The 26,137-nt window shown below is 39.9% G+C and overlaps 3 protein-coding genes across 5 annotated transcripts; all 3 read left to right on the forward strand.

Moving 5' to 3' along the window:
- Positions 1-1,571: 1,571 nt before the first annotated feature.
- On the forward strand, positions 1,572-11,299 carry LOC115394745 (uncharacterized). 2 transcript variants are annotated; one of them, XR_003932152.1, is made up of 8 exons: positions 1,572-1,727; positions 3,699-4,007; positions 4,269-4,544; positions 4,660-4,965; positions 6,802-6,910; positions 7,977-8,000; positions 8,085-9,954; positions 10,134-11,298. XR_003932152.1 is itself a non-coding variant. In XM_030100095.1 (7 exons), exons 1-7 carry the CDS (start codon positions 1,667-1,669, stop codon positions 8,113-8,115), a joined length of 1,116 nt encoding a protein of 371 aa, XP_029955955.1. In that variant the 5' UTR covers positions 1,572-1,666; the 3' UTR covers positions 8,116-11,299. The 2 variants fall into 2 exon arrangements, 1 of the variants encoding a protein (XP_029955955.1); XM_030100095.1 differs by having other exon boundaries at positions 8,085-11,299.
- Positions 11,300-11,593: 294 nt separating this feature from the next.
- On the forward strand, positions 11,594-15,198 carry LOC115394494 (uncharacterized). Of its 2 annotated transcripts, XM_030099816.1 has the most exons (5): positions 11,594-11,918; positions 12,821-13,129; positions 13,388-13,663; positions 13,778-14,095; positions 14,486-15,198. In XM_030099816.1, the coding sequence occupies exons 1-5, from the start codon at positions 11,858-11,860 to the stop codon at positions 14,638-14,640; spliced, it is 1,119 nt and encodes a 372-aa protein (XP_029955676.1). In that variant the 5' UTR covers positions 11,594-11,857; the 3' UTR covers positions 14,641-15,198. The 2 variants fall into 2 exon arrangements, with proteins under 2 accessions (XP_029955676.1, XP_029955677.1); XM_030099817.1 differs by having other exon boundaries at positions 13,778-15,198.
- A 3,309-nt stretch (positions 15,199-18,507) lies between these two features.
- On the forward strand, positions 18,508-26,080 carry LOC115394646 (V-set domain-containing T-cell activation inhibitor 1-like). Its single transcript, XM_030100004.1, has 7 exons — positions 18,508-18,574; positions 19,098-19,204; positions 20,505-20,822; positions 23,102-23,368; positions 23,635-23,922; positions 24,710-24,844; positions 25,234-26,080. Exons 2-7 carry the CDS (start codon positions 19,144-19,146, stop codon positions 25,260-25,262), a joined length of 1,098 nt encoding a protein of 365 aa, XP_029955864.1. The 5' UTR covers positions 18,508-18,574; positions 19,098-19,143; the 3' UTR covers positions 25,263-26,080.
- Positions 26,081-26,137: the final 57 nt, after the last annotated feature.

Genomic DNA, 26,137 nt, shown 5'->3' on the forward strand with positions numbered 1-26,137 from the left:
CAGACAATTTATATCACCAGTGAAGAGAGCATGTTAATATATACTTTTACATAACCAGCTCATAGCTCAAACATGTTTTTCTGCCATCCAGATAATTTGCGAAACAAGAAGGCCTTTCTTATGACCTGGAAATCAAAATCAACTGCAATTGTCTTTTAAATGAAACAAAACTGAAAATTTAAGGCAGAAAACATAAAATGCTGGCTTTTCTAATTCAATGAGCTTAATTTACAGATAATTTCCATTCTTATTCTGTTATCATTTGGTCCTCTGGTAAAGACGGTTCCATGTCTGTTGGCCTCACTGTGATAAAAATGGAAGAACCTAGAAGCTGTGTTTCATAGAGATCTTTTGAAACATCCAGCATCCCAACATCATCTGTACGGGTTAAACACTGGAGATCCCTGCAGGATTCACAGGATCAGCACATTAATACCAATAACAAATTCCATCCATGTATCCATTAGATATGACTTGAAAGTGTATAATGATGAAGTGCATTACATTCATGTTAGACTTCAATCACTCTGAATTTGTCAACAGGCTCATCTTAGAGGCTTTCACAGGTCAGAAAATGAAGAAAAACTTGTTTAACATTGTACTAATAGTGTTCAATATCATGCAAATTCTGTTATTGACTTTTTTTATTGTATTATTTTCAATAAAATATATTTATTTTTACATATAAAAGTTGTCCTGTTTGCATTCTATGATGGGAAAAAAACTCTTATATTTTTATACCAACTGTCAACATGTATGTGATGGAGAGAAAGAGACTGAAGGGCTGGACAAATTAACAGATTGAATGACTGAACCGCGGATTTATTGACTGAGAAATGACAAAGTCAACAAATGAACGATCAAGGAGGATGACAATTTCACACTAACGTGCATGCAGTAATATCACCCAACAACTCCTTCTCCTCCCTGTGTCATCTTCATCTCACAAACTTTCTTCTCTGTCATATTAATTTATTCTTCCTCATTGTCAATCAGTAGATGTGTGGCAACAGTAAAAGTTCTCTGATGGTGTGACAGAACCTCTTCCAGGTGAATATCCATTGTACAGTCCAGGTACCTTCCTCCTCAAAACCCCAGGAAGAAATGAAGCTTCACCTGCTTTTTACATGGTTTTACACTGTTTCACACTGTTTTACACTGTCTATAAGGGATATCAGTTATTGATTGATGATTGACTGAATGAATGAGGACCTACTGATTGACTGATGGGCATTTCAACAAATGATTGATTGATGGATTGATTATGACCAAATAATCAAATGACTGGATGACAAGCATTAAAAAAGAGACTTAAGGGACTCAATGAAAATGTATGATGCATGCTTGTAAATAAGTGTCTCAGTTCCACCCTTCAAATACTTATGAGTTGAGGAGTTGGACTGCCTTAGGTATAAAGGTAGGCCGTTCTAATCTGTCCCGCATGCGGGATGAATGTCACCCAGAAGGGAGCCACTCAAATGCAGAGAAGAGAGCATGTGAGAGGTCACTGATGATCCGGTTAGTCAGTCTGCATGTTTAATATTCATACACTGCAGAGAGAGTTCTGAGAGGCAGTCCTATGATTTTAGAGCAGGCCTCATACCTGTGATGTTTGCTTTTTGCACGGTAACCTCATACCACCACACACACCAGATTGTCTCTGACGATGACTGCAGCCAAACGCACAGCGCTGCTCCTGACTTTACTGTGGATTACTGCCAGAGGAGGTGAGTGAGATGTTTATACAACTTGTCTTAAAGTTGAAAACATTAGTTCTGAAATTGTTGAGGACCTGTCATGGTAACTTTCTACTAGGCCTGCACAATATATCGTTTGAACATCGCCATCGCAATGTGCGCATGTGCAATAGTCACATTGCAGGATGTGCAATATTTTTATTATTATTATTTTTAACTTTTGTTTTGCTTCGGAAAAGCAGCAAGCTGCTCCATGCTCCGCACAGCCGCTCTCTCCCTCCCTCCTGCTCAGTACTCACCACCCCCCTCCCTCCACCACAGCAGGGGGGGGGGGAGGAGGTCGGGCTACACTCTGAACACAGGCGACATGCAGGAGGAAGCGACGGAGGATTTAGTCCCCAAAAGAAGGCCAACATGTGAAATTTGGATATATTTCGGCTATAAAAAAAAGACGATACGGAACAAAAAAACGTTCTCTGCCGACAGTGCCTCATCGAGGTTGCCTCAACACGATTTAATACGTCAAACCTGTTGGACCATTTGAAACACCATCACAAGCTCCTGTATTTCCAGTGCAAAAGCAAAGACCCCAGGTGAAACTTCATCTTCTCAAAAAACAATTACAGAAGCCTTTGCCGGTATAACACCGTATGATAGGAACTCAAAACAGCATCGACAAATCATGGATGCAATAACTTTTTACCTAGCGAAAGACATGGTGCCATTGAACACCGTGGATCGTTAAAGAGGGGTTTTAAAAAATGATCCGCATGCTCGACAAGCGGTATGAAACTCCACGTATTTCTCTCAAGTGGCCATCTCCCCAAATAGAGCTATTCAGGTCATCTGGGAAAAATTCTTCTATTTTTAATATCGCAATATATATCGCAATATATCGCAAGCCCCCAAAAAATCGCAATGTCAGTTTTTTCCAATATCGTGCAGCCCTACTTTCTACCAGTAAAGAACAACAACAACCAGGAAGTAAATGATTCTTTTCAGACTTCATTGCATCACATGAAAATATGTGCTTTCTGTTTCCATAAATACAGGCACTGATTTATACATGACACAGACCAAAGCAAGAAGTCGAGGTCATGTAATATTGTACACCTTAGATACAAAGCAGAGCCAAAAAAAACAACAACACAGAAACAGGATATGAAGTCTGTCCGAACGCCTTGACCAGCTGGGTGTGTCTACAAAACCTGTTTCGACACTAATAAGAGTTCTTCTATACCCTGTTTCCCGGTCCCTCCTGGTGTGGGGTGGGGTGAGGAACTGACTGTGGGCTGGGGGACTGCTGACTCCAGGAGGCACATGGGTGGGAGGGTAGAGAAGAGGTTGGAAGGAGGGAGAGTGGAGGTTCACTACGGGGAGGGTGGAGGGAGGGGAGGAGGGTTGGGTAGCTGCTCGTGAGGGCCAGTTCTGGGTACAGTTATGGAGATGCCCTGGTTTGGAATGGGATACCTGGATCCTCACTCATACATTCTGGTTTGTTGTCTGATGGTCTCCTGGATCTGGGTTGCAGCAACAAGGAGCACGAGGAATTGTCTTCGAACTGACATTCTGTTAAAGTAAACAAATACTTGCTGTTGGAACAATGCAGGAAACAACAACAAAGAGCAAAACAAGTGTAACTGGCTGTGGATTTCTAGCCGGTTCTCCAGTTCTCCTTCTCTTATTCCAATCAGCTCTCAGCATATGTTGACCTTAAAGTAGTTTTGATGAAGAGCTGCAGAGCTGCTGTCTCTCTCAAACCTGCACAATCAGCTTTTCTCAACAGTGACTTAAATAAAATACTGGAGCAGGAGCTCCAGTATCATTGATCTTGAACTCTGTTCTCCGGAGAAGAACAATGAAAATTAACACTGAAAGGAGCGTGAATGTGGCTGACTGTGCAGTCATGGACATTCATAAACATGATATTTGCAAACAGTAGTTATATGGAATCAGCTGGGATTTTCCTTAAACTGACCTATGTTGGCACTTGACTTCCAGATAAGGAGAAGACCTGCACTTTCAACAACAGCTGCATCTTACCATGCCATGAGGTGAACAACGCTGAAGTAATTCACTGGAAACAGGGGGAGAAAACTGTTCACTCCTACTACGATGGACAAGAACAGCTGGCAGAACAGAACCTACGTTTCAAAAGCAGGACGTCCCTGGTTGAGGATCAACGCACCAAAAGAAGAACTTCGCTCCAGCTGATGAGGGTGCAGATTCAGGACGAGGGTGAATACCTGTGTTACACTAGTAACGTCAACAGTGGACCCAGCAAGTCGTTTATGAATCTGCAGGTAATAGGTAAGAGAAATACTCGAAGATATCATACTGACAACAGCACTGGAATAATAAACAATAATTCAATTTGTGAAAAGCATGAAACGTCGTTGTGACGTTATAATCGATGCTTCACCGCTGATGTTGGCTTTTGTTTCAATAAATAATTTGAGATCAGGCTTTTGAAAATGGAGCTGAACTGTCTCTTTTTACATATATTTGTAATAAGATCGTTCCCAAACCATCTGAACATATGCTGACTACCTAACTCAACTTTTTTTTCAGCACCAGTGGTCGATGTCAAAATGAGGAAGGAAGAAAACAGGATCATCTGCAGCTCTGAGGGGATTTATCCTGATCCTGGACTCACCTGGTCCACCGATCCTCCGTCAAACCTCACCCTCCAGGGTGACGCCAGTGTGGCGAACACCACAGAAACTGAAGATCGGCGTTACAACATCCGCAGCTTTATGACGCTTTCAGACAGCGATGAAGATCGGAGCTACAGCTGTAACATCAGCACTCGCAGTAACTGGAGGAAAGTCACTCTGAAGCAGCTGCGTAAGAACAATGAAACAAACGGAACAGATTTGTGTCTTGACTTGGTATCTCTGGGAAAGCAGTTAGTCTTTTGACCAAACTCTTTTGTGCGTGTTTTTTTCCTCAATCATTCCAGATTTGAGGAACCAGACGCACGTTGAAATCCCCTGCAGCACCTCTGATGTGTCTTTGGGAGACTTCAGCTTCATCTGGAGCTTCAATCACAGTCGGATCATTGTGAACCGGAGTCTCAGCAACGTCCCCCAAGTCTCAGATGAATGGAAGCAACGTGTGAACGTATCAGAGTCAGGACACCTCTTCCTACAAGACCTCACGCCAGATCAGGGGGGGATATACACCTGTGAGATCAATCAGGCTGGAAATGGACTGAAAACTGAAAATGAGATATGGATCGCTCTGCGTGTTGTGAAAGACAGTCCAGGTGAGAGAAATTTGATGAGAGTTTCGCAATTAACCGACTTGATGCTCAGAAAAAAGTATTTAAACCATTTATTCAGCTATTTGCCAGAGCAACTCAATCAATCAATCAATCAATCAATTTATTTTTGTATAGCCCAGTATCACAACAACAGTTGCCTCAGAGGGCTTCAAGATGTTACATTTGTCGGTAAAAGTAAAAACAGTGAATAAGCATAATGGTAATATGTCAATATTTACAGTAACGAGACAGAACGAAGCAACCACCGCCTTCGACCCTCACATCCGGCAAGAAAAAACTCCAAAAACCCAGTGGGAAAAGAAGAAATCTTGGGGAGAACCACAGTATGGAGGGATCCCTCTCCCAGGGACGGACAGCTTTGGCAACAGCTAGCATGAGACAATAAGAAGTAAAGCCTAGGACTATGTTGAGGACAGTTCGTTGGACGGTCCAGCACAAGAACCACGGATCCCAGCAGTAGAACCGAAGCCAGTCCACGGGCAGGACCGACAGGGGTGTCCTCCCGGTCCGGACGGAGCTTGTTCATAGGCCTTCGTAATAGTGGAGTCAGCAACTGAAACTGGAGAAGACTCCCCCTCGAAGGGGGGGACAGCAGGTGAAAAGCAATGAACGGACTAAAGGGAATAACATTCAGACATTAGAGGACAGGGCTCAGTGCACCGTACTTCCCACAGCATTCTAGCTCCTGGGGCAGCTTTGTGGATACTTAACTGTTTAAACTAGTATTTAGTTAGTATAGTTTAGTTTAGTTTAATTTAGTTTGGTTTAGTTTAATTTTGTTTAGTGTAATTTGGTTTGGTTTAGTTTAATTTAATTTAGTTTAGTTTAGTTTAGTTTAGTTTGGTTTAGTTTGGTTTAGTTTGGTTTACTGTAGTTTGGTTTGGTTTACTTTAGTTTGGTTTGTTTTAGTTTAGTTTAGTTTAGTTTAGTTTAGTTTACTGTAGTTTGGTTTGGTTTGTTTTAGTTTAGTTTAGTTTAGTTTAGTTTGGTTTACTTTAGTTTGGTTTGGTTTGTTTTAGTTTAGTTTAGTTTAGTTTAGTTTGGTTTACTGTAGTTTGGTTTGTTTTAGTTTGGTTTAGTTTAGTTTAGTTTAGTTTGGTTTAGAGTCCCTAGCTGACCTGATCATAGGCTGCATCGAAGAGAAACGTCTTGAGCCTAACCTTAAATGTGGAGACTGTGTCTGCCTCTTTGACACCACTTGGAAGCTGGTTCCATAAAAATGGTGCCTGATAGCTAAAGGCTCTTCCACCTAGTGTCCATTTAGAGACTCTAGGAGTCACCAGTAACCCTGCATTTTGAGAGCGAAGTGCTCTGATTGGTTGATAAGGCGTTAAAGCATCTTGGAGATAGGTTGGAGCCATCCCATTTAGGATTTTGTAAGTGAGGAGAAGGATTTTAAATCTAACTCTAAACTCGACTGGAAGCCAGTGAAGAGATTTTAGAACGGGAGTAATGTGTTCACGTCTTCTAGTTCCAGTTAATAATCTGGCGGCTGCATTTTGAACCAACTGAAAGTTTTTTAATACACTTTTTTAATACACTCGCATTTAATCCCACTAGTAGTAACATATGCAAAATTCAAAACATCAGATTTTCACTTTGCGGTTCTTGGGATTGAATAATAATTGAATATTTAACCAACAACAACAAAACATTTCCCTCCCAGTTTTACTAATTAAAGACACATTACAATGAAATTAGAGAAAACACAATTTTTGTTAGAGTCTCTGTAAATGTATTAATGATGAGTGTGACATATACAATGCCACATTGATCACTAATGGCCACTTCTCTCTTCTTCTCTTTTCTGTTTTTCAGGGAGTGTTGGACTCATCGTTGTAGTAGCGTTGTTGTTGGTGTTGTTGGTGTTGTCTGTATTGATCGGCTTGATATTCTTCAGAGAAAGAAGAAGATCAAGGACCTCAGAGTAAGTACATCTTCTGTATTGAATAAAACTACTGCTGCATTTTAATTACCTCAATGGTTTATGGTGGGATTGAATCAGCATAACATCAGATTTCCCCATTTTTTCCAGACATAGCAGAGTTGAATAAATTCATTGAATTTATAGACAGTGACTGAGGTTTGGCCCTTCCTACAGCATCGCATAATTCTCTCCATTCATGTACAGTCTAAAACGTGTAACTCTCAAAACAAGCACATATTGGTTTACAAATCAGTGAATTTTGTTTTTCTCACCTTTTTCACAGCCTGGAGAAGACAGACCAACATTGTTTGAAAACATTGACAGCTTTGTTTTAGTTGGGCTGAGTTATTTAGCTTGTTACTATTAATTTTTATATATTATACATTATCTAGCCATCTTAGCTGACAACAGGACAGCACTTGAGGTAAACGTCCCTAAAAGTCACTTTTATGTCTTTGAATAAAAGCAGAGATGCAGACCATTTTCCAGTTATCAGTGTCATGTCGGACGTTTAACTGAAACATGAGATGAATTTTAAAAAGAGAAAATCTAATCTGGATGTTTGCTGAAGTTACATCAGTTAGTGGGAGGAGGATGCTCTGTATTCTGAATCCTAGCTGATCTGGAAATTTATACTTGAGGTCAGATTTGCTTGACAAGTTTTCATTAAAAACAGCACTTTTTTGCTGATGCTAAAGCTCAGAGTAGAGAGAACAGGAGGCTGACACTGTTTTAAAAACGAATGAAACATGTTGACACCATTTAAACTTGAGTCATTTTTACCAAGCAATTATTTTATTGTAGTAATCAGTTACTTCCATTTACCTGACAAAAGTAGCAGGTTCATACAAACATTTTACTTCTCATCAGTGACTTTTACAGTGAAGAAATATATTTTAGTTTCCTGTTTTATTTCAGATTTACACTTTAAAGAGATCTAAATATCAGTCTAAAAGAAGAGTCACATCTATCAACACAGCTGTACTGTTGTTTCATGATGAAGCTCCACAAAAACAGAGGATCACACTTTATTAATCAACTTGTGGAAACTCCTTTTTTCTCACAGGGCCAGCCACGAAATGTCCAGAAGGTAAGTTTCTCACTCAGTTCCACACAGCCGTGACATTCAAACCCGTGACCTCCCGATCTCAAGTCTGCTTCTCTTCCTCTCTAGGTCACAACAGCCTGAAAACGCAGTGATTTGACTGATCCAGTGAAACAACGGACATTCAACATGGTGAACTGGGATATTACTGTAACGTACAAAAAAAGAAGCTGCGGCTATGTGACACCATGAAACCTTGCATTTTTATGACTCTTTGCATTTCTTGTTCCGTCTCCGGGTTACAGTGTTCTCTGTGGGACACCACAGGATGATCTCATTCAAACAGCAGAGACAGGCAGCTTCAGGGTGCAGCTGTGTTTGTGTCATGGTGCTAATAAAATGCCACACAAGAAGCCATGAAAATGACATTTCTTCAGCCTGTCTCTCGTAAACATACCACACAAAGTTTACTAAATTCACCTATTTTATATTAATTTAGAATTATGGGTTGCTATCTTTTACTCGTTGTAACTCAACCATCAACCAGTCTTCATTTCTTTATTGTTGTTATATTTAATGTGTGTACAAACCAGAAGAAGGTATTTCAATGTAAATCGTAAGACAATCAAACAACAAACTGAATTACTAAGAACAGACAGAAGCAGTATTTGAAATTGGAAATCAAAACGCAGCATTTTCACTGAGTCATCCATGTGAATTTCAAACTTATTTTTGAAAATGAACAATGCTCCTTCATCTTTCAAATTTCTTGAACAAACATCTTTTATTCCTCCTTATATTTTGTTGCATACAATCAACAGTGAAACTGGATTTGTTTGAAACTTGACTGTTTTTGCTTGAATATGTTTACATCAACAAGTTTAACTGAGGAAGTTACAGGCATTTAAAAGGTTCTATTAGTACATTTATTTATTCACCCAAATTATCTGTAATTCTTAACCTAAATCCAACAGAATATAAACCATTTTCTGACCATTTATAGTCTGAACAGCAGGATCAGATTTATCGTCAGTATAAACTGTCGAAAATATCTGACTCTGCTAAATACACCCAAACATGATATTTAAGTTATGTCCTCGAAAGACATTGAGGATTGACTTCCTTGTTTGTTTTTTCATTAATAAAATGCAAGACGAGTTACATGAAGTCACTATTTACAATGTTTTATTTATAAAATGGTAAATTAATGTTTATAACAAAGATTTTACAATTTTTTGATTAGACGTTGAAAAAGTGTGTATTTATGTGAGGAAACCATCTAATGAGCACAAAGGAATTGGATTTACTTAACGAACACGTTGGTTTTTGAATGTTTTGTGTCTTTCTTTCCTTTTCTTGAGCAGTGATCTGCCTGCAGCCTTGATATTTTTTTTTAACTGAAAATGGACGTATTGGACAGATGACGTGCACGTCACCTGCAGGTGGACAAATTTACAAACAGCCAAGTCAGAAAAGGAGCTCATGCATGCACATATATTTATTACCAATCTTTATCTACGTGTAGCCCAGTCTAAAATTCATATTGTAGACTATCCCCATAAAACTAATGGCTCAGTGAATTAAAATGTATTTCATGAATGTGTGAACAGAGGAAAAGTGTTATAAAAATCAGAATAAATAATTTGGTTAATTCATGTAAATTCAATTGTTAAGATGTTTTGAGTCACCAAAAGGTTTTGTCTTAATATGATAAGAGTTTATTTTAAAACAAGTTTATTTGAAAAGTTTCTGTTTTGTTAACTACCAAACTTGTTATGTCAATCTTTTGATTTCTATTCTTTCATTGGATGAAGCACCTGTAGTAGCCAATTGGAAGTGAGGGCTGTAGTCTGACGTGCGTGTGTGAGCGTTCAGCACCGCAGCTCCCTGCAGGAGGGAAGCAGACGCTAACCAGGAAGTCTGATGTTAAAAATAGTCATTAAAACGGGTGGATGCCGAGTCTCCTGGGTCGTTTTGGACTGTTTTACCTGGATATCATGTGAGTATCCATGTGTTAATGTGTGCAGACGGAATGTTTTGTGCAGAAATGTGAAATGCTAATCGCGATTAGCGACGTAGCATGCTAATGCTAAGCTAGGTCTCGTGGTTCATTTCATATGCAAAGTGTGGAGATGTAACTGAGATTTTAGCACTAAAGAGAGACTCTCAAATGTACAGTGGACCAAGGATGCTCTCTTTGGACCCTGCTGTGGATGAGAAGTCGCCTCTGGTCATCTGGATTGTCTTCAGTGCTGCTGAAGTTGGTGTCTAGCTGGTCGCCACTACTTGCCAGTTGAGCTACGTATTTGTGAGTACTACTTCTGAACAGGTGCACGTGCAATTTTATTTTCTAGCTTGCGTAGCAAGTGAAGAGGCCATTTTTATGTTTGTAAGGCCACAACGCACCCAAGCAACATCAGGCCTGCAACGATCATAGAAGGTACTGAGAAATTCCAAGGAAATTGAACTGAGGACAACAAAACTGAGAAAAGGGATTCTTACAATTGAATGTAACTGTGAAAAGAAACATTTTTGGTTTTGGATATATGTTTTTGTAAATAGTTCATCTAACTAAAATCTGTTTTGCTTTCAGTTACACCGTATTGTGTCTTATTGTGTTTTATGGTGGGAAAGAGACAGGTTTAAATGGAAAAGCTTAATTACTGAATTTATATTTTTCTTAGTGGGATTAAAAAGTACAATAATCAATTTTCCTGCTAAGTGGAGGCACCGTCAACAAAACTTAATATTATTTAAGAGTCTAGGATCCATTTATTTTGTATCTCCTGTTTACCCAGATTTATTTTAGAAAGTAACAGTACCCAGGGCCCCACTCATAGTACTACCACCGGGTTAACAACGGGGTTAACTCCTGAGCTACATGGGATGGGTGTTACATACGTAAATTCCATCGATGTATCCATTAGATATGACTTGAAAGTGTATAATAATGAAGTGCATTATATTCATGTTAGACTGCTGTCACTTTGAATTTGTGAACAGGCTCATCTTAGAGGCTTTCACAGGTCAGAAAATGAAGAAAAACTCGTTTAATGTTGTTCTAATACTGTTCACTGTCATGTACATTCTATTATTGACATTTTTATTGTGTTATTTTCAATAAAACATGTTTATTTTTACATATAAAAGTTGTCCTGTTTGCATTCCATGATGGAAAAAAAAACTTTAACATTTTTATACCAACTGTCAACATGTATGTGATGGAGAGAAAGAGGCTGAAGGGCTGGACAAATTAACAGATTGAACGACCAAACAGCGGATTTATTAACTGAGAAATGAGAAAGGCAACAAATGAACGATCAAGCATGATAACAATTTCACAATGACTTGCTTGTAGTAAAATGACCCAACCATTTCTTCTCCTTCTGTCATCTCCACCTTACAAACTTTCTTGTCTGCTATATTCATTTATTCTTCCTCATTGTCGATCACTAGATGTGTGCCAACAGTAAAGGTTCTCTGATTCTTCCAGGTTAATATCCATGAAGTCCAGGTACCTTCCTCCTCAAAACTACAGGTAGAATTGAGGATTCACCTGCTTCTTATGCTGTTTCACACTGTTTTACACTGTGTGAAAAGGGTATCAGTTATTAATTGATGATTGAATGAATGAGAGCCTACTGATTGACTGAATCAACAAATGATTGATTGATTGATCGATTGATTGAGGACTGAACAAATGACCAAACAATGAAATGACTGAATGACAAGCAAAGGAACTTAATGAAAATGCTTGGTGCATGTTTGTAAATAAGTGTCTCAGTTCCACCCTTCAAATATTTCTCCACTGAGTTATTCATGGCTGCAGCTCTGCTCATCATACCTGGGATGTTTTATGCACAGTAGGCACAAACATCACACACAGCAGATTCGACCTGACCATGGCTGCGATCGAACACACAGTGCTGCTCCTGGCTTTACTGTGGACTACTGCCAGAGGAGGTGAGTGAGAGGTTTATATAACTCGTCTTTAAAGTAGAAAAAAAATCTTTTTTGAAATGGTTGAGGTGCTGTCATGGTTTCTCTCCACCATTAAAGAACAACAACAACCAGGAAGTAAATCGTTTGAGCTCTTTTCGGACTTCTCCATCGCAGTACATGAAAATATGTGATTTCTGTTTCCATAAATACAGGCACTGTTTTATACATGACACAGAGCAAAGCAGGAAGTCGAGGTCATGTAATATTGTACACCTTAGGTACAAAGCAGAGCCAAAAAAATAAAACAAAAAAATTGAAGGTCATGTGTGAACGCCTTGCCCAGTCGGTTTTGTCTGCAAAACCTGTTTCCAAAGAGTTCTTTCTACACCCCTGTTTCCCGGTCCCTCCTGGTTTTGGAGGGGTGGGGGTCGGTTGTCCAGACTGACTGTGGGTTGGAGGAGTACTGGCTCTCGGAGGCGTATGGGCGGGAGGGTAGGCAGGATGCTGTAAGGAGGGAGAGTGGAGGTTTGCCATGGGGAGGGTGGAGGGAGGGGGCGCTAACCCAGGCTGGGCAGCCAGTTCTCCTGGGTGATAAAACAAGGCCAACTAGTTGCTAACGACACTACTGAGCTGCTAACAAGTCTAACTGGCTGCTAACTTCCAGCCGGTTCTCCAGCTCTTCTTCTCTTATTCCACTCAGCTCTCAGCATATGTTGACCTTAAAGTAGTTTTGATGAAGAGCTGCAGAGCTGCTGTCTCTCTCAAACCTGCACAATCAGATTTTCTCAACAGTCACTTAAATAAAATACTGGACCAGGAGCTCATGTCATGGACATTCATAAACATGGTATTTGCAAACAGTAATTGAATGGATTCAGCTGGGATTTTCCTTAAACTGACCTATGTTGGCACTTGACTTCCAGATAATGAGAAAACCTGCATTTTCAACAACAGCTGCATCTTACCATGCCATGAGGTGAACAACGCTGAAGTAATTCACTGGAAACAGGGGGAGAAAACTGTCCACTCCTACTACGATGGACAAGACCAGCTGGCAGAACAGAACCTACGTTTCAAAAGCAGGACGTCCCTGGTTGAGGATCAACGCACCAAAAGAAGAACTTCGCTCCAGCTGATGAGGGTGCAGATTCAGGACAAGGGTGAATACCTGTGTTACACTAGTAATGTCAACAGTGGACCCAGCAAGTCCTTCATGAATCTCCAGGTAATAGGTAAGAGAAATACTCGAAGATGTCATACTGACAACAGCACTGGAATAATAAACAATAATCCAACTTGTGAACAGCATGAAACATCATGACGTTGTAATCGATGCTTCACTGCTGATGTTGGCTTTTGTTTCAATAAATAATTTGAGATCGGGCTTTTGGAAATGGAGCTGAACTGTCTCTTTTTACATATATTTATAATAAGATCGTTCCCAAACCATCTGAACATATGCTGACTACCTAACTCAACTTTTTTTTCAGCACCAGTGGTCGATGTCAAAATGAGGAAGGAAGAAAACAGGATCATCTGCAGCTCTGAGGGGATTTATCCTGAGCCTGGACTCACCTGGTCCACTGATCCTCCGTCAAACCTCACCCTCCAGGGTAACGCCATTGTGGCGAACACCACAGAAACTGAAGATCGGCGTTACAACATCCGCAGCTTTATGACGCTTTCAGACAGCTATGAAGATCGGAGCTACAGCTGTAACATCAGCACTCGCAGTAACTGGAGTAAAGTCACTCTGAAGCAGCTGCGTAAGAACAATGAAACAAACTGAACAGATTTGTGTCTTGACTCGGTATCTCTGGGAAAGCAGTTAGTCTTTTGACCAAACTCTTTTGTGTGTGTTTTTTTCCTCAATCATTCAGATTTGAGGAATCAGACACACGTTGAAATCCCCTGCAGCACCTCCGATGTGTCTTTGGGAGACTTCAGCTTCATCTGGAGCTTCAATCACAGTCGGATCATTGTGAACCGGAGTCTCAGCAACGTCTCCCAAGTCTCAGATGAATGGAAGCAACGTGTGAACGTATCGGAGTCAGGACACCTCTTCCTACAAGACCTCACGCCAGATCAGGGGGGGATATACACCTGTGAGATCAATCAGGCTGGAAATGGACTGAAAACTGAAAATGAGATATGGATCGCTCCAAGTGTCCTGTACGAACCTTCGAAAGAGACTCACAGTGAGAGAAATTTGATGAGACTTTAACAATTAACCAACTTGATGTGTTCTTACCGTGCCCAGAAAAAAAAGTATCCAAACCCCTTTATTCAGCTATTTGCCAGAGCAACTCTCATTTAATCCCACTAGTAGTAACATATGCTGGACTTTAAAATTCAAAATATCAGATTTTCACTTTGCGGTTCTTGGGATTGAATAATGATTGAATAATTAACCAACAACAATCAAACATTTCCCTCCCAGTTTTACTATTTAAAGACACATTACAATGAAATTAGCGAAAAAAAAAAAAGTTTTGTTCACGTCTCTGTGAATGTATTAATGTGGCATATACAATGCCACATTGATCATTAATGGCCACTTCTGTGTTCTTCTCTTTTTTGTTTTTCAGGGAGAGTTGGACTCATCGTTGCAGTAGCGTTGTTCATTTCTTCATTGCTATTATATTTAATCCGTGTACGAACCAGAAGAAGGTATTTAAATGTAAATCGTAAGACAATCAAACAACAAACTGAATTACTAAGAACAGACAGCGGCAGTATTTAAATTGGAAACCAAAAGGCAGTATTTTCACTGATTCATCGATATGAATTTCAAACTGTTTTTTGAAAATGAACAACACTCCTTCATCTTTCAAATTTCTTGAACAAACATCTTATACTCCTCATACAATCGATAATAAAACTTGATTTATTTTGACTGTTTTTGCGAGAATTTGTTCAGTTTGCTTGCTCGGATGAGGAAGTTACAGGCATTTATAAGGTTCTGTTAGTGTCTTTAATAAAGACTCTTTATCTTTTCACTCAAATTATTTGTAATTCTTTACCCAACTCCAGCAGAATATTGTGTCCATTTACAGTTTAGATCAGTACAAACTTTCAAAAACAGATGACTCTGCAAAATACACTCAAGCATTAAGTTATATCCTCAAAAGACATTGAGGATTAACTTCCTTGTTTGTTTTTGCATTATTAAAATGCAAGAGGAGTTACATAGTCATTATTTAAAATTTTTCATTACGAAAATAGTAAATTAATTTGTATAACAATTTTTCTTTTACTTTGGAAAAGTTGTCTTTTTTAACTAATGTAAGGAAACCATATATTGAGCACAAATGAATTGGATTTATTTAATAAATATGTTCTTGTTGAATGGCCTGTGTCTTGATATTTTGCAGCCTTGATATTTTTTAAACTGGAAATGGATGTATTGGACAGATGACGTGCACATCACTTGCACCGGTTGACGAATTTACAAATAGCCAAGTGAGAAAAGGAGCTCATGCATACACATATATTTATTACCAATCTTTATCTATGGTCGGAACTTCACGGGGTATTTGTTGGATCAAATTTTCAACAACTGAACAATGTACATATTTATATCAGTGGCAGACCGTGCATTTCACACTAAGGCCTTCAGAACAGATCCGCCTGAACCAATCCACCTCTCAATAACTATTTTATGTCTATAAAAAACGTATTATACAGATATGCATATAAAGAGTTGTTGCACAGCAGATAGATACTTGTACAGCCAAAATAAATGCCTTTGCTGAAGTGCACAAGTCTCCTACCACATCTGTATACATACAATAAGCATCAACAACTTTGTAAAACAGCAATATTGCTGAGGAAAAGAGGAACATTTTACTCAACAAAATCCTGATTATTTGTCAACAAAATCCATCCTCCTTTCCTTCCTCAAAAAGAGTTCAATTGCTCTGTCATATAGATTATTCAAGCTTGCCCTGTGGTATTTCTGGCATAAGTCTTCTCCTTCTCCTTCTTAATAGTTGCGGGTGGCGACCAACAACTGAGGTGCATACCGCCCCCTACTGTATCTCTTGGTGAATGTAGATCAGAAGGCCTGGATCCGCTGTTGTTCGGGTGCTTTCACACCTACTAGTCTGCTAGAGTGGTTTGGTTCGGACATAAATTATTCATAAATGTTGCAGCTGTCAACTAGTTCGGTTCGCATTCACACCACTTGTTTTTGCAGATGAACTATCCATTACGACCCTCCTGCCCCTTGGTGGCGCTGTTCACATAATAGTGTGTTTTGGGTGGCGGAAGTGAACCCTGATTGGCCAACATGTGTGACGTGATGCGCCGCGCTGCTTGCTACGGAAGCCTCCGCCGACCAAAAAGCCTTCTCCACAACAGAGCGGACAGGACCGAGGCTGGTCAACGTTCACACCAGCAGCGGACCGCGCCGAGACCGCACCGAGACCGCCTCCTCCAGGAGGTCTCGGTGCGGTTCTTTGTCCCGGACCAAAACTAACTGGTCTGCTTTCACACCAGCACAAACGAACCGAACCTGCAGGAGTTGGGGACGCTAGTCCGCTTCAAGCGGACCAAATGCTGTAGGTGTGAAAGCACCCTTAGTGTACGCTAGCTAGAAGGCGCTGAGTCGCCAACTCGAAATCTCATTGGTTGAAGCAACTGTCTGTTTGTCACTTCTCTTGACTTTACTCCGCCTTCAGGAATGGACAGTGAAGGCCTCAGGCAGATTTCTTTGACCCTAGCAACAGATGATGCCTGAAATCTGATTGGTTAAATGATTTAATGTGAAAAAAAAAAAACATGTCTGGAAGCAGCGCAACCACGTGTTACGGCTGCTGCCGTTGTGTGTCATGGTTTGATCCTGTTTGTCTCCCCCAGGTGTCCAGTTGTGGTGTTTTTCTTTCCTTTCCCAGCCTTCAGCCAAAACCTCACCTTTCCAGCCAGCAGCCATCCTGGACACCTGTCGCCAATCATCCCATCAGCCGATCAACCAATCAACCTCCAGTCCTGCCCCTATATATTGTTTTGCACCCTGTGTTTCTGCCCGTCTGTCTGTCTGTGAGAGAGAGATCACTGCATCTCTTGGAGAGCTTTTTGTCGCTTTGACTAAAGTTTGAGACTTCTTGTTTTTGCCCTCCTCAGCCAAAGCTACTATTTGAGGACTTATTTTTGTTAAACCCTGCCTGTCCCCACCTAGTGTGTTTTGTAGTCAACCCCATTCTCTGTATTGTCTTCTTCCCTGGAGAAGGGCTCCAGGTAAGACACCCCGGGGTCTACATTTCTGCACGTAGGTGACTTTCTGTATATACGCACTAGGTAAGTGTGGGCGGCTGCCACGATCTTCTGTAGCAGGTAGGTAAGGTTCAGGCATAGTTGGTGAGTTAGGGCTTGTCACTGTTTAAGATAATAAGGGTCATAGGGGTGAGGTGTAGGAGAAGATTAGGGTTTTTGTGTTTAGTGGCACCGCCCACAGGGCCCTTCTCCTAACGTCGTCCTGCCCTCCATTAGCTCTCCCCATTTTTGTTTCTGCCAGTGTTTTGTTTAACGCCTGCTGGCGGTGTTCTGGCATTTTTGTTGTATCTTGTGAGATTGTGTCGTTGCTTCTGTTTATATCTTTTGTTACATAAACTCCCCTTTTCCTTTGGGGAAAAGGCCACCCAAACCCTTTTGTGCTGCACCTTGTTTCGTCCGCACACCACCTGAAGCATTTACATCAGCCAGTAGGCCTGCGCGTAAGCGTTGCGTTTCCCCCCCTCGCTCCGAGCTTGGCCATCTATAACATCTAAAGGGGGGGGACGTAACACCACGGGAAATCTATGAAATGTGCTGGAACATACCGTTTGGAATGATTTAATAAGCATTCATGGACAAAATATAATTTACATCAGTCTGTAATTCAGATACTTTTTAGGCCAGCAGAGAAGGCCTTGCAGGCTCTGACGGCCCACCAATGATTTATATGAGATGCACGCAAATGAAGTGAAATATAATTAGTAGTCCACGAAACTACACAAGAATCCACCCTATCTATTCATAACCAATAAAGGCTCATGGAAACCTAATCCTGATTTGAGAAGCTTAACTCATTTATATGTTTTCCTGTCAGCTTATTACCAATTATAAGAACTTCTGTTTTCTGCTCATTAAATCTTTACAAAATAATCTGTTCCACAATGTCAGCCGGACACACTGAGATGTCCGTCAAATGAAACTGCACCACTCAGTTCTAAATAAATACAGCGACCATCTGTGTGACTGAGAGTTCGTGTCATGCTTTTCAGTCGGCTTTCCAAGTTGAAGAATGTACAATGAAAACATGCTTCCCCAAAATGTTTTACCATGAGAAACATCCGAAGTGGGCTGCAGAACAAACTGCTTAACGGATCAGCACAAACTAAAAGAACCCAACAGGACAGGAGGGTAGAAATCAGCATGATATATGAGGAAACAAATGAAGAATCAGCTGATTGAGTTACCAGAAACTGCAGCACCTATTATAAACAAATGAATGACATTTACTATAACTTGTCATGCTGAAAAACAGGTCCCTCAGCCATACCCACATTATTAAAATAATTTAAGATGTACCTGCACTTTACACTTTCACTTTCACAGTCTTTCACAATGATAAACCATGGCTGCCATCGACAGAGCAGTGCTGCTGCTGACTTTACTGTGGACTCCAGCCAGAGGAGGTGAGTGGGGCAAGTACCGCTGGTGTTATAAGGTTCAAAAATGAGTTTAGAAACACTAAAATTGTGCTGTTATGGTGGCTCTTTTGAAGTAAAAAAAGAAAAAAAACAACAACCAGGAAGTAAAACCAGAGATGAGTGACAAGAGAGGTTTCTGGTTGTGTTCTTTGCGTACATGAAAATATGTGATTCACCTGCTTCTTAAGCTGTTTCACACTGTTTTACACTGTGTGAAAGGGGTATCAGTGATTGATTGATGATTGACTGAATGAATGGGGACTTACTGATTGATTGATGGGCAATTCAGCAAATAATTGATTGATTGATTGATTGGGGACTGAACAAATGACCAAATATTCAAATGATTGGATGACAAGCATTACAAAACTGACTTACCGTTAATCAAAATGCATAATGCATGTTTTATAAATAAGTGTCTCAGTTCCACCCTTCAAATATTTCTCCACTGAGTTATTCATGGCGGCAGCTTTGCTCATCATACCTGGGATGTTTGTTTGATGCACAGTAGGCACAAACATCACATCACCAAACACGGTAGATTCGACCTGACCATGGCTGTGATCGAACACACAGCGCTGCTCCTGACTTTACTGTGGACTACTGCCAGAGGAGGTGAGTGAGATGTTTTTGTAAATCGTGTTTATGGTTGAAAAAAGAAATCAGTTTTGAAATTGCTGAGGATCTGTCATGGTAGCCCTCTACCAATGAAGAACAACAACAACCAGGAAGTAAATCTTTTGAGCTCAGACTGTGATTTCTGTTTCCATAAATACAGTGGACTGATTTAAACATGACACAGACCAAAGCAAGAAGTCGAGGTCATGTAATATTGTACACCTTAGACACAAAGCAGAGCCAAAAAAAAAAAAGAAAACAAAATCAGTAAATGAAGGTCATGTGTGAACGCCATGCCCAGCTGGGTGTGTCAACAAAACCTGTTTCGACACTAAAAAGAGTTCTTTACACCCCTGTTTCCTGGTCCCTCCTGATGTGGGGTGGGGTGAGGGACTGACTGTGGGCTGGGGGACTGCTGACTCCAGGGGGCGCATGGGTGGGAGGGTAGAGAAGAGGTTGGAAGGAGGGTGAGTGGAGGTTCATCATGGGGAGGGGAGGAGGGTTGGGTAGCCTCTCATGAGGGCCAGTTCTCCTGGGTACAGTTATGGAGATGCCCTGGTTTGGAATGTGATTCCTGGATCCTCACTCGTACATTCTGGTTTGTTCTCTGATGGTCTCCTGGATCTGGGTTGCAGCAACAAGGAGCACGAGGAATTGTCTTCAAACGGACGTTTTTATTAGAAACACTAAAATGGTGCTGTCATGGTGGGATTTCTGTTTCCATAAATGTAGAATGTTGATTTAAACATGACAAAGACGTAGACCAAATTACATTAGACATCAATGTCAGAAAGTTGATACTTTTATATCTATTTTACCAGACGAGTTTGACACATGAGATAAAGATAGTAAAAACATCATAAGGACAATACCAACAGAGGCAAACATTAAACCAGGACCGTGACGCACAAGTGGCTCTTGATGATTTACATAGTTTTTCAAATTTGATCTTATTTTCTTTTTACCTTCTTCATTTTCTTGGGAGTAATAGCCAATGATAGCTTCACTCCAAGATTGCCGTCAAATTTTTTAAAAGTTATTTAAGTATTTTAATATTATTGATGATTGGTCAGTTGTATCACTAACTCATCAAGCCATCACTGTTGTTTTATTATTTTTATTAGATTTAGATTTTTCTATTTTTTCATATTGTGACAAAGTAATCTCCTCACTCACTTGTGATTCAGCTGACAAACAGGTTTAAAAGTCACCGTCATTTTCATTTTGACGTCTTTATTGGTAACGCAAATAACAAGCTTTGTGTTAATGGTTGTTTGTCTGTTTGCTGTTCCTACAGATACTGTCATCTCTTGTGATTTAAAAAAATCTTGCATGTTACCGTGCCGTTTCCAGGCAGGTGACGAAAAAGTGATCCACTGGATCCAGGAGAAGCCAGTAAAGGCCCAGACCCATTCCTATTATTACAAAAAGAACCAGCTGGCACTTCAGAGCCAGCGCTTTAAGAGCCGGACATCACTGTTTCTGGACCAGCTGTCCACAGGAAATGCCTCACTCCAGCTGAGGGGGGTGGAGGCTCAGGATGAAGGCAGTTACAGGTGCTACACCAGCACCAGCAACGGACATGACCAATCCATTGTATCTCTGCATGTGGACGGTATGAGAAACTTTTAAGAAGTATCTTGTTTTTGTTCGTATTTCCTGTCTTATACATTTTGAAGCTTCACAAAAAAGAGGGAGTCAGAAAACACATCGGCCCTCCTTTATCAAACGGTCGTACGGCGGCATACGGGCTTACGGCCACTGCACAACCATATGAAAGACGGGATCGGCATTTATCAATATGATCGTATGGAAAGATGAAATCTCACATCAGGTCTGACATCGTGTACACAAATTTGAATCGGTGTGGATTTGCAGTGTGGCACAGAAAAACGTGGCAGAGCGTGAAAATAATTATAAAGCGAACCTCAAACATGTCATAAAGGACAAGCAGCACATATTCAGGGCAGATTAAAAAGTAAAAGGATAAAAAAATTAAATAATGTTCTTACAGAATATCTAATAAAATTCCCCCTTGTGTGATTATTAAAGGATTTTAAACTTTCAATAACTCCACTGGTCCATCCTGCCACGGAGATGAGCGCTGTTTTAACAGTGCGAAAAAATGCACATGCTGCTACAGAGCGCAGCTTCAGACACTTGGACCCAGCGGGGGAAATGTTGCTGTTTAGCTTCAAAAAGGTGTGTGACTTTGTTTTGGCCCGTGCAATATTACACAATAATGCACTGGCCGATGGAGTGATAGGCGCCACGAGTAGACTCGATGTGGGAACTAGCAGAGGCTCCACTGGAGGCTGGATGGAGGAGACAGGACGTGAAGAACCACGACTAAAATGTGAATAGACTCTAAAGTTTAGCAAATGATTTATTTCATCAGTGATGGGATGCCAGTGGCCTAGAAATAACATATTAGCTAAAGGGAGATTAAATACAGTGGACGTTTAGTCACGTTTGTTAATGCCACGTGAGCTCCGTCGTACAATGAGCTCATGTATTTACACCTGTTTGAAAGATTGTTTGATAAATGAGGGCCATTGCGTTGTTTGCGTACATTTGAGAAAGATGAAGCTATAGATATTTCATTGACTTCCTATCATGTTTCAAAGTTCCTAAATAATATTTTGACATTGTGATAACTAAAGAGCAGATTTTTCTTTTTTGGATATCTAATTTGTATCCAAAATTGTCCAAAGGTCTTGAGAAAATCTGTTAGAGTTGGAACTTGTATTAGTTATTGAATCAAGAAGATCAGTACATCATCTGCATATGGTGACAACTTTTCCATTATACTGCTCCAGTGCTACTCGACTCTGCACAGTTCAGTCGTTTTCTGTCACAATAGGGTACAATCTCTGACTATGATAATTTTTTTGTAATTTTGTTTTAAAAATGGCGGGGTTCATTGGCTTCAATAACTGTTTTGACTGTTGCTTCTTGGGGTTCCCATGGCCTGGGTAGCAATTTGTTTGACCTCATTGCATCTGGACTGTGACTGTGACTCAGAAATGTTACTGTTCCCACTTGTCTGCTGGGATGAAAATGGAAAAGAGTTTGTTTGTTTATTTGTTTGTTTGTTTGTTTTATTGAGATCCCCGGTAGCTACTGTTAAAACAGTTGCTATTCTTCCTGGGGTCTAAACTTCATCAGAAATATTTCTGCACCAACACTTAGCATCACGTCAACAACAGGATGTACAGACAACATTCATACAGACAATACAATAGCATAACTTTCAACAAAGACGACATTAACAAAAACAAAACAATATCAAAACAGACGAAACAGCTCACCATTATACAATAATAAACAACCAGTTCCATATGTTATTCCTGAGTGAATAAAAATAGTCAAATTTGTTTACAAAAATAAGTTGTGTGCATCTGTGAAATCAAAAACTGCGGCAGACGGTTCCAGGCCACCATTGCTCTACAGTGCACCGATCTTTGAATGTGACTGGATCAACAGACAGGTAACACAAAACGTCCCTCAACTGTTTGACAGGTAGAATGCTGATGCACATCACTGAAAAAGGTCAGTTTATGATAGAGTATTTCTGGTGTTCTTGTCATTATAATATTTCTAATAAATTTTGTGAGAGAATAATTTATTCTACTTTTTACTTTCAGCCACGCCAGCTGGTTATGCATGTCTTCAATGCTTGTCCTAAAAGAACAGTTTAGGACAAGCCGAGCTACTTTATTTTGTGCAACTTGAAGTTTATTGATATTAGTTTCTGTAGTGGCCGACCAAATAACGGAACAATAATCTAAATGACACAAAACTATTGAGTAACAGTGGGTGAAGCCACCAATGATGTACAAGAGATAAAGACGAAAACTGTTCACTCACATAATTCACTTTTTGTTTTTGCAGCTCAAGTCCGTGAAGTCAGTGTCAACTGGACAGGAAACAGGATGACTTGCAGCTCTGACTGGATCTATCCTGAACCTGTCCTCACCTGGTCCACTGATCCTTCATCAACCATCGCCCGTCAGTATAACACCACCGTGAAGATAACTGAGGAGCATCTTTACAACATCACTAGTTCTCTGATGCTGCCAGACAGCGATGAAGGTCTGAACTACAGCTGTAACATCAGCACTCGAAGTAGTTGGAGGAAAATCACTCTGAGACAGCAGTGTAAGTTCAATGATCCAATCTTATAACTAAACCAGAAACTAGAAACTGACCCTATAAAGAAAGCACATTTATAAAGATCTCAAGGGCTTCTTAAGCAACCCTCTTTGAATCTTGTCTTGGATAACAGAGTTCCTCCAGAACCAAAAGTACCCCTTGAGCCAGAGAGCGAGTTACTGAACTCGCTCTCTGGCTCAAGTGTTCTATCTCCCAATGAAAAGAAGTAATCAGTCTGATGAAACTGTCGTTGCCTTTTTTCATCATTTCAGCTCTTCTTAACATGGACCATGCTAAAATTCCCTGCCATGCCTCCAGTGTATCTTTTCGGGACTTCAGCCTCATCTGGAGTTTCAATCACAGTCAGATCATTGTGAACCGGAGTCGGACCAACGTCACCAAAGTCTCAGATCAATGGAAACAACGTGTGAAGGAAGTATCAGAGTCAGGCGACCTCTTTCTACAAGGCCTCAAACCAGATCAGGGGGGAATATTTACATGTGAGCTCAGACAGGCTGGGAAGGCACATTTAACGGAAACTGTTCTCAGGATAACAAAAGGTAAGATTGAGACACAATGAGAAAAATCTGCATAGAAAAGTTGTCTGACATTTCTTTATGCATTTTTAAAGGCCAAACAAATGCTCGTTAAAATAGAACTGGGTTATTTAAAAAGTAGGCATGGATTCTTCAAACTAAGCTATACCAGCGATCTGACGTACTTTATGTTTGAACTCTCTACAAACTATATCAGTGCTTTAAAGACTCCTTTAAATCAAACCCTTTATATTAAATTTTGACCCTTGCAACTAGAATTAAAATGGACAAAGTGCTAGAGTAGTCATGGACTCTTTCAATCAGGGTCACTGCTAATGCTGTCGTCTGATCTGAGTTTCTCAATCAAATGAAAGGGCTTAAAGAACACAAATTAAAATAATAAATAAATAAATAAAAGATACAGAAATGATGAAAAGATTTTGTTTATTTCCAGGCTGGTAATTATCATTAGTTGTAACCTAATCTGAGCAAACATTAGTGGGTAGATTCCAGTAGACAATCTAATTTATTGGAAAAAAAAATGTTTTATGGTGGGCAGTTCAGAATATAAGAAAAGACATTAAGATCATGGCAATTTGGATTTAAATGTTGTTTTCTTTGATTATTAAAGTCATTGACAAGCACATGCTCATCTTAGAAATGCTTCTTAATGGATTCTTACATTTGGATTTTCTAATTCACTCAAAGTGTTCTCTGAACACAGCAGGGGGGCAAAAATGTTCAACGGAAATATAACTTTGTTTAAATTGATCAAGACGTGAACATTAATGAAGTATGTTCTCCGTTTCAGATCGTCCAACTCCCAATATTGGAGGAATTATTACTGGTGTTTTGCTTGTGTGTTTGCCCTTGATTTTCATCTGGGGATACTATAAAAACCAAATATGTGCAACGGGGCAAGTAAAGAATGCCTGCCACAGGTCAAGTAAGTAAATCCTCTGAACTGAATGAGACAACACTGCTGCACTTTCAGCCTCTTAACAATGTTTGATAGGATCCACTCTTAATGTCAAATTAGCTTTAATTTAAAATTACCTAAAGTAATTCAAGTGATTGCTTTCGAGAATGTCGCTGTAGTGTTGTTGTATATAGTACATATTCATGTTTACTATTTATTTGATTTTTTTTTCTCTGCCCTATTTGAAAATTAGAAACATTATATTCTATTTATTCTATTCGGTGTAGAGCGGAATAATAAAATATTGTCTCTATTCTATTTTTGACTCTTTGTATGAGTGTTGCTACAGCCGTGATGTTGTTTCATGGTAAAATCAGACAGAAATAAACTGAACTTTATTCTATTTCTATATCTAGAAAAGGTGTGTATGGACTGCCTGACATGACGGACAGTCAACATGGAGTCAGCCATCGGACAGATCTGCTGAAAAATGGGACCTTTTTGAAGTTTGACATGAAAAATGTCACAGTTCTCCTGGGCGGTGGAGAAACTACCGACCCAGCTTGGAGTGACATCATACACTTACAACAACTGTTCCTCTGAGGGTGCTGTTGTCCAAAACAAACACTAAGCAGACAGGAAGTAAAGCCTTGTGAAGAAGAAACGCGCCTCATTGACTGGTCTGCTCTGAATAGGTTCTTGTGTGCAGCCACAAGCAACCACGATATGAAGCCGTCTGACCAGATCAGCACCTGCACTTTCTCACCACTTGTTTGATCCGGATCAGAGTTCCGGAGAGCGCTCACACTAGCCCAAATGAAGCAGACTTTTCCAGAAAGTCCCTGAAGTGAACTTGTGTGAATCAAACAGGGCTTGTGTGAAGACATGCACCCTTTGTCGTTAATCTAAATTAATTTCTGTTAATTCCATTCTCTATTCTTTTACCAGCCACTCTTTATCTCTTTATACCTGCACAGATTAACATTTATTATTATTTATCTCATGTCTATCTGGTGTTGTTGATATTTTAACTGTATTTATAATGTGTTCTTTGTGTGTGGACAAATGGTAGAGAATCCAGGGATAAATGAAGTCTTTTGATTATATCCAGTTCTATTTATATCACAGGTTTATTTTTATCGCTGACGTGAAGTAAAACAATGAAGCGGCTCCTCCTGGTGCTGGAAAACATCTCTCATCATTATCATCTCATATTTGAATTATGAAATGAATAACCCAATAAAAAATCCAGAATTCCATAAATCCAGGTATTTTTTCTGATCTGAATCCTATTCTTGACATATACTCGTATGACGTGAA

Source organism: Salarias fasciatus, chromosome 9, assembly GCF_902148845.1.
Source record: "Salarias fasciatus chromosome 9, fSalaFa1.1, whole genome shotgun sequence".
Taxonomy (NCBI): Eukaryota; Metazoa; Chordata; class Actinopteri; order Blenniiformes; family Blenniidae; genus Salarias; species Salarias fasciatus.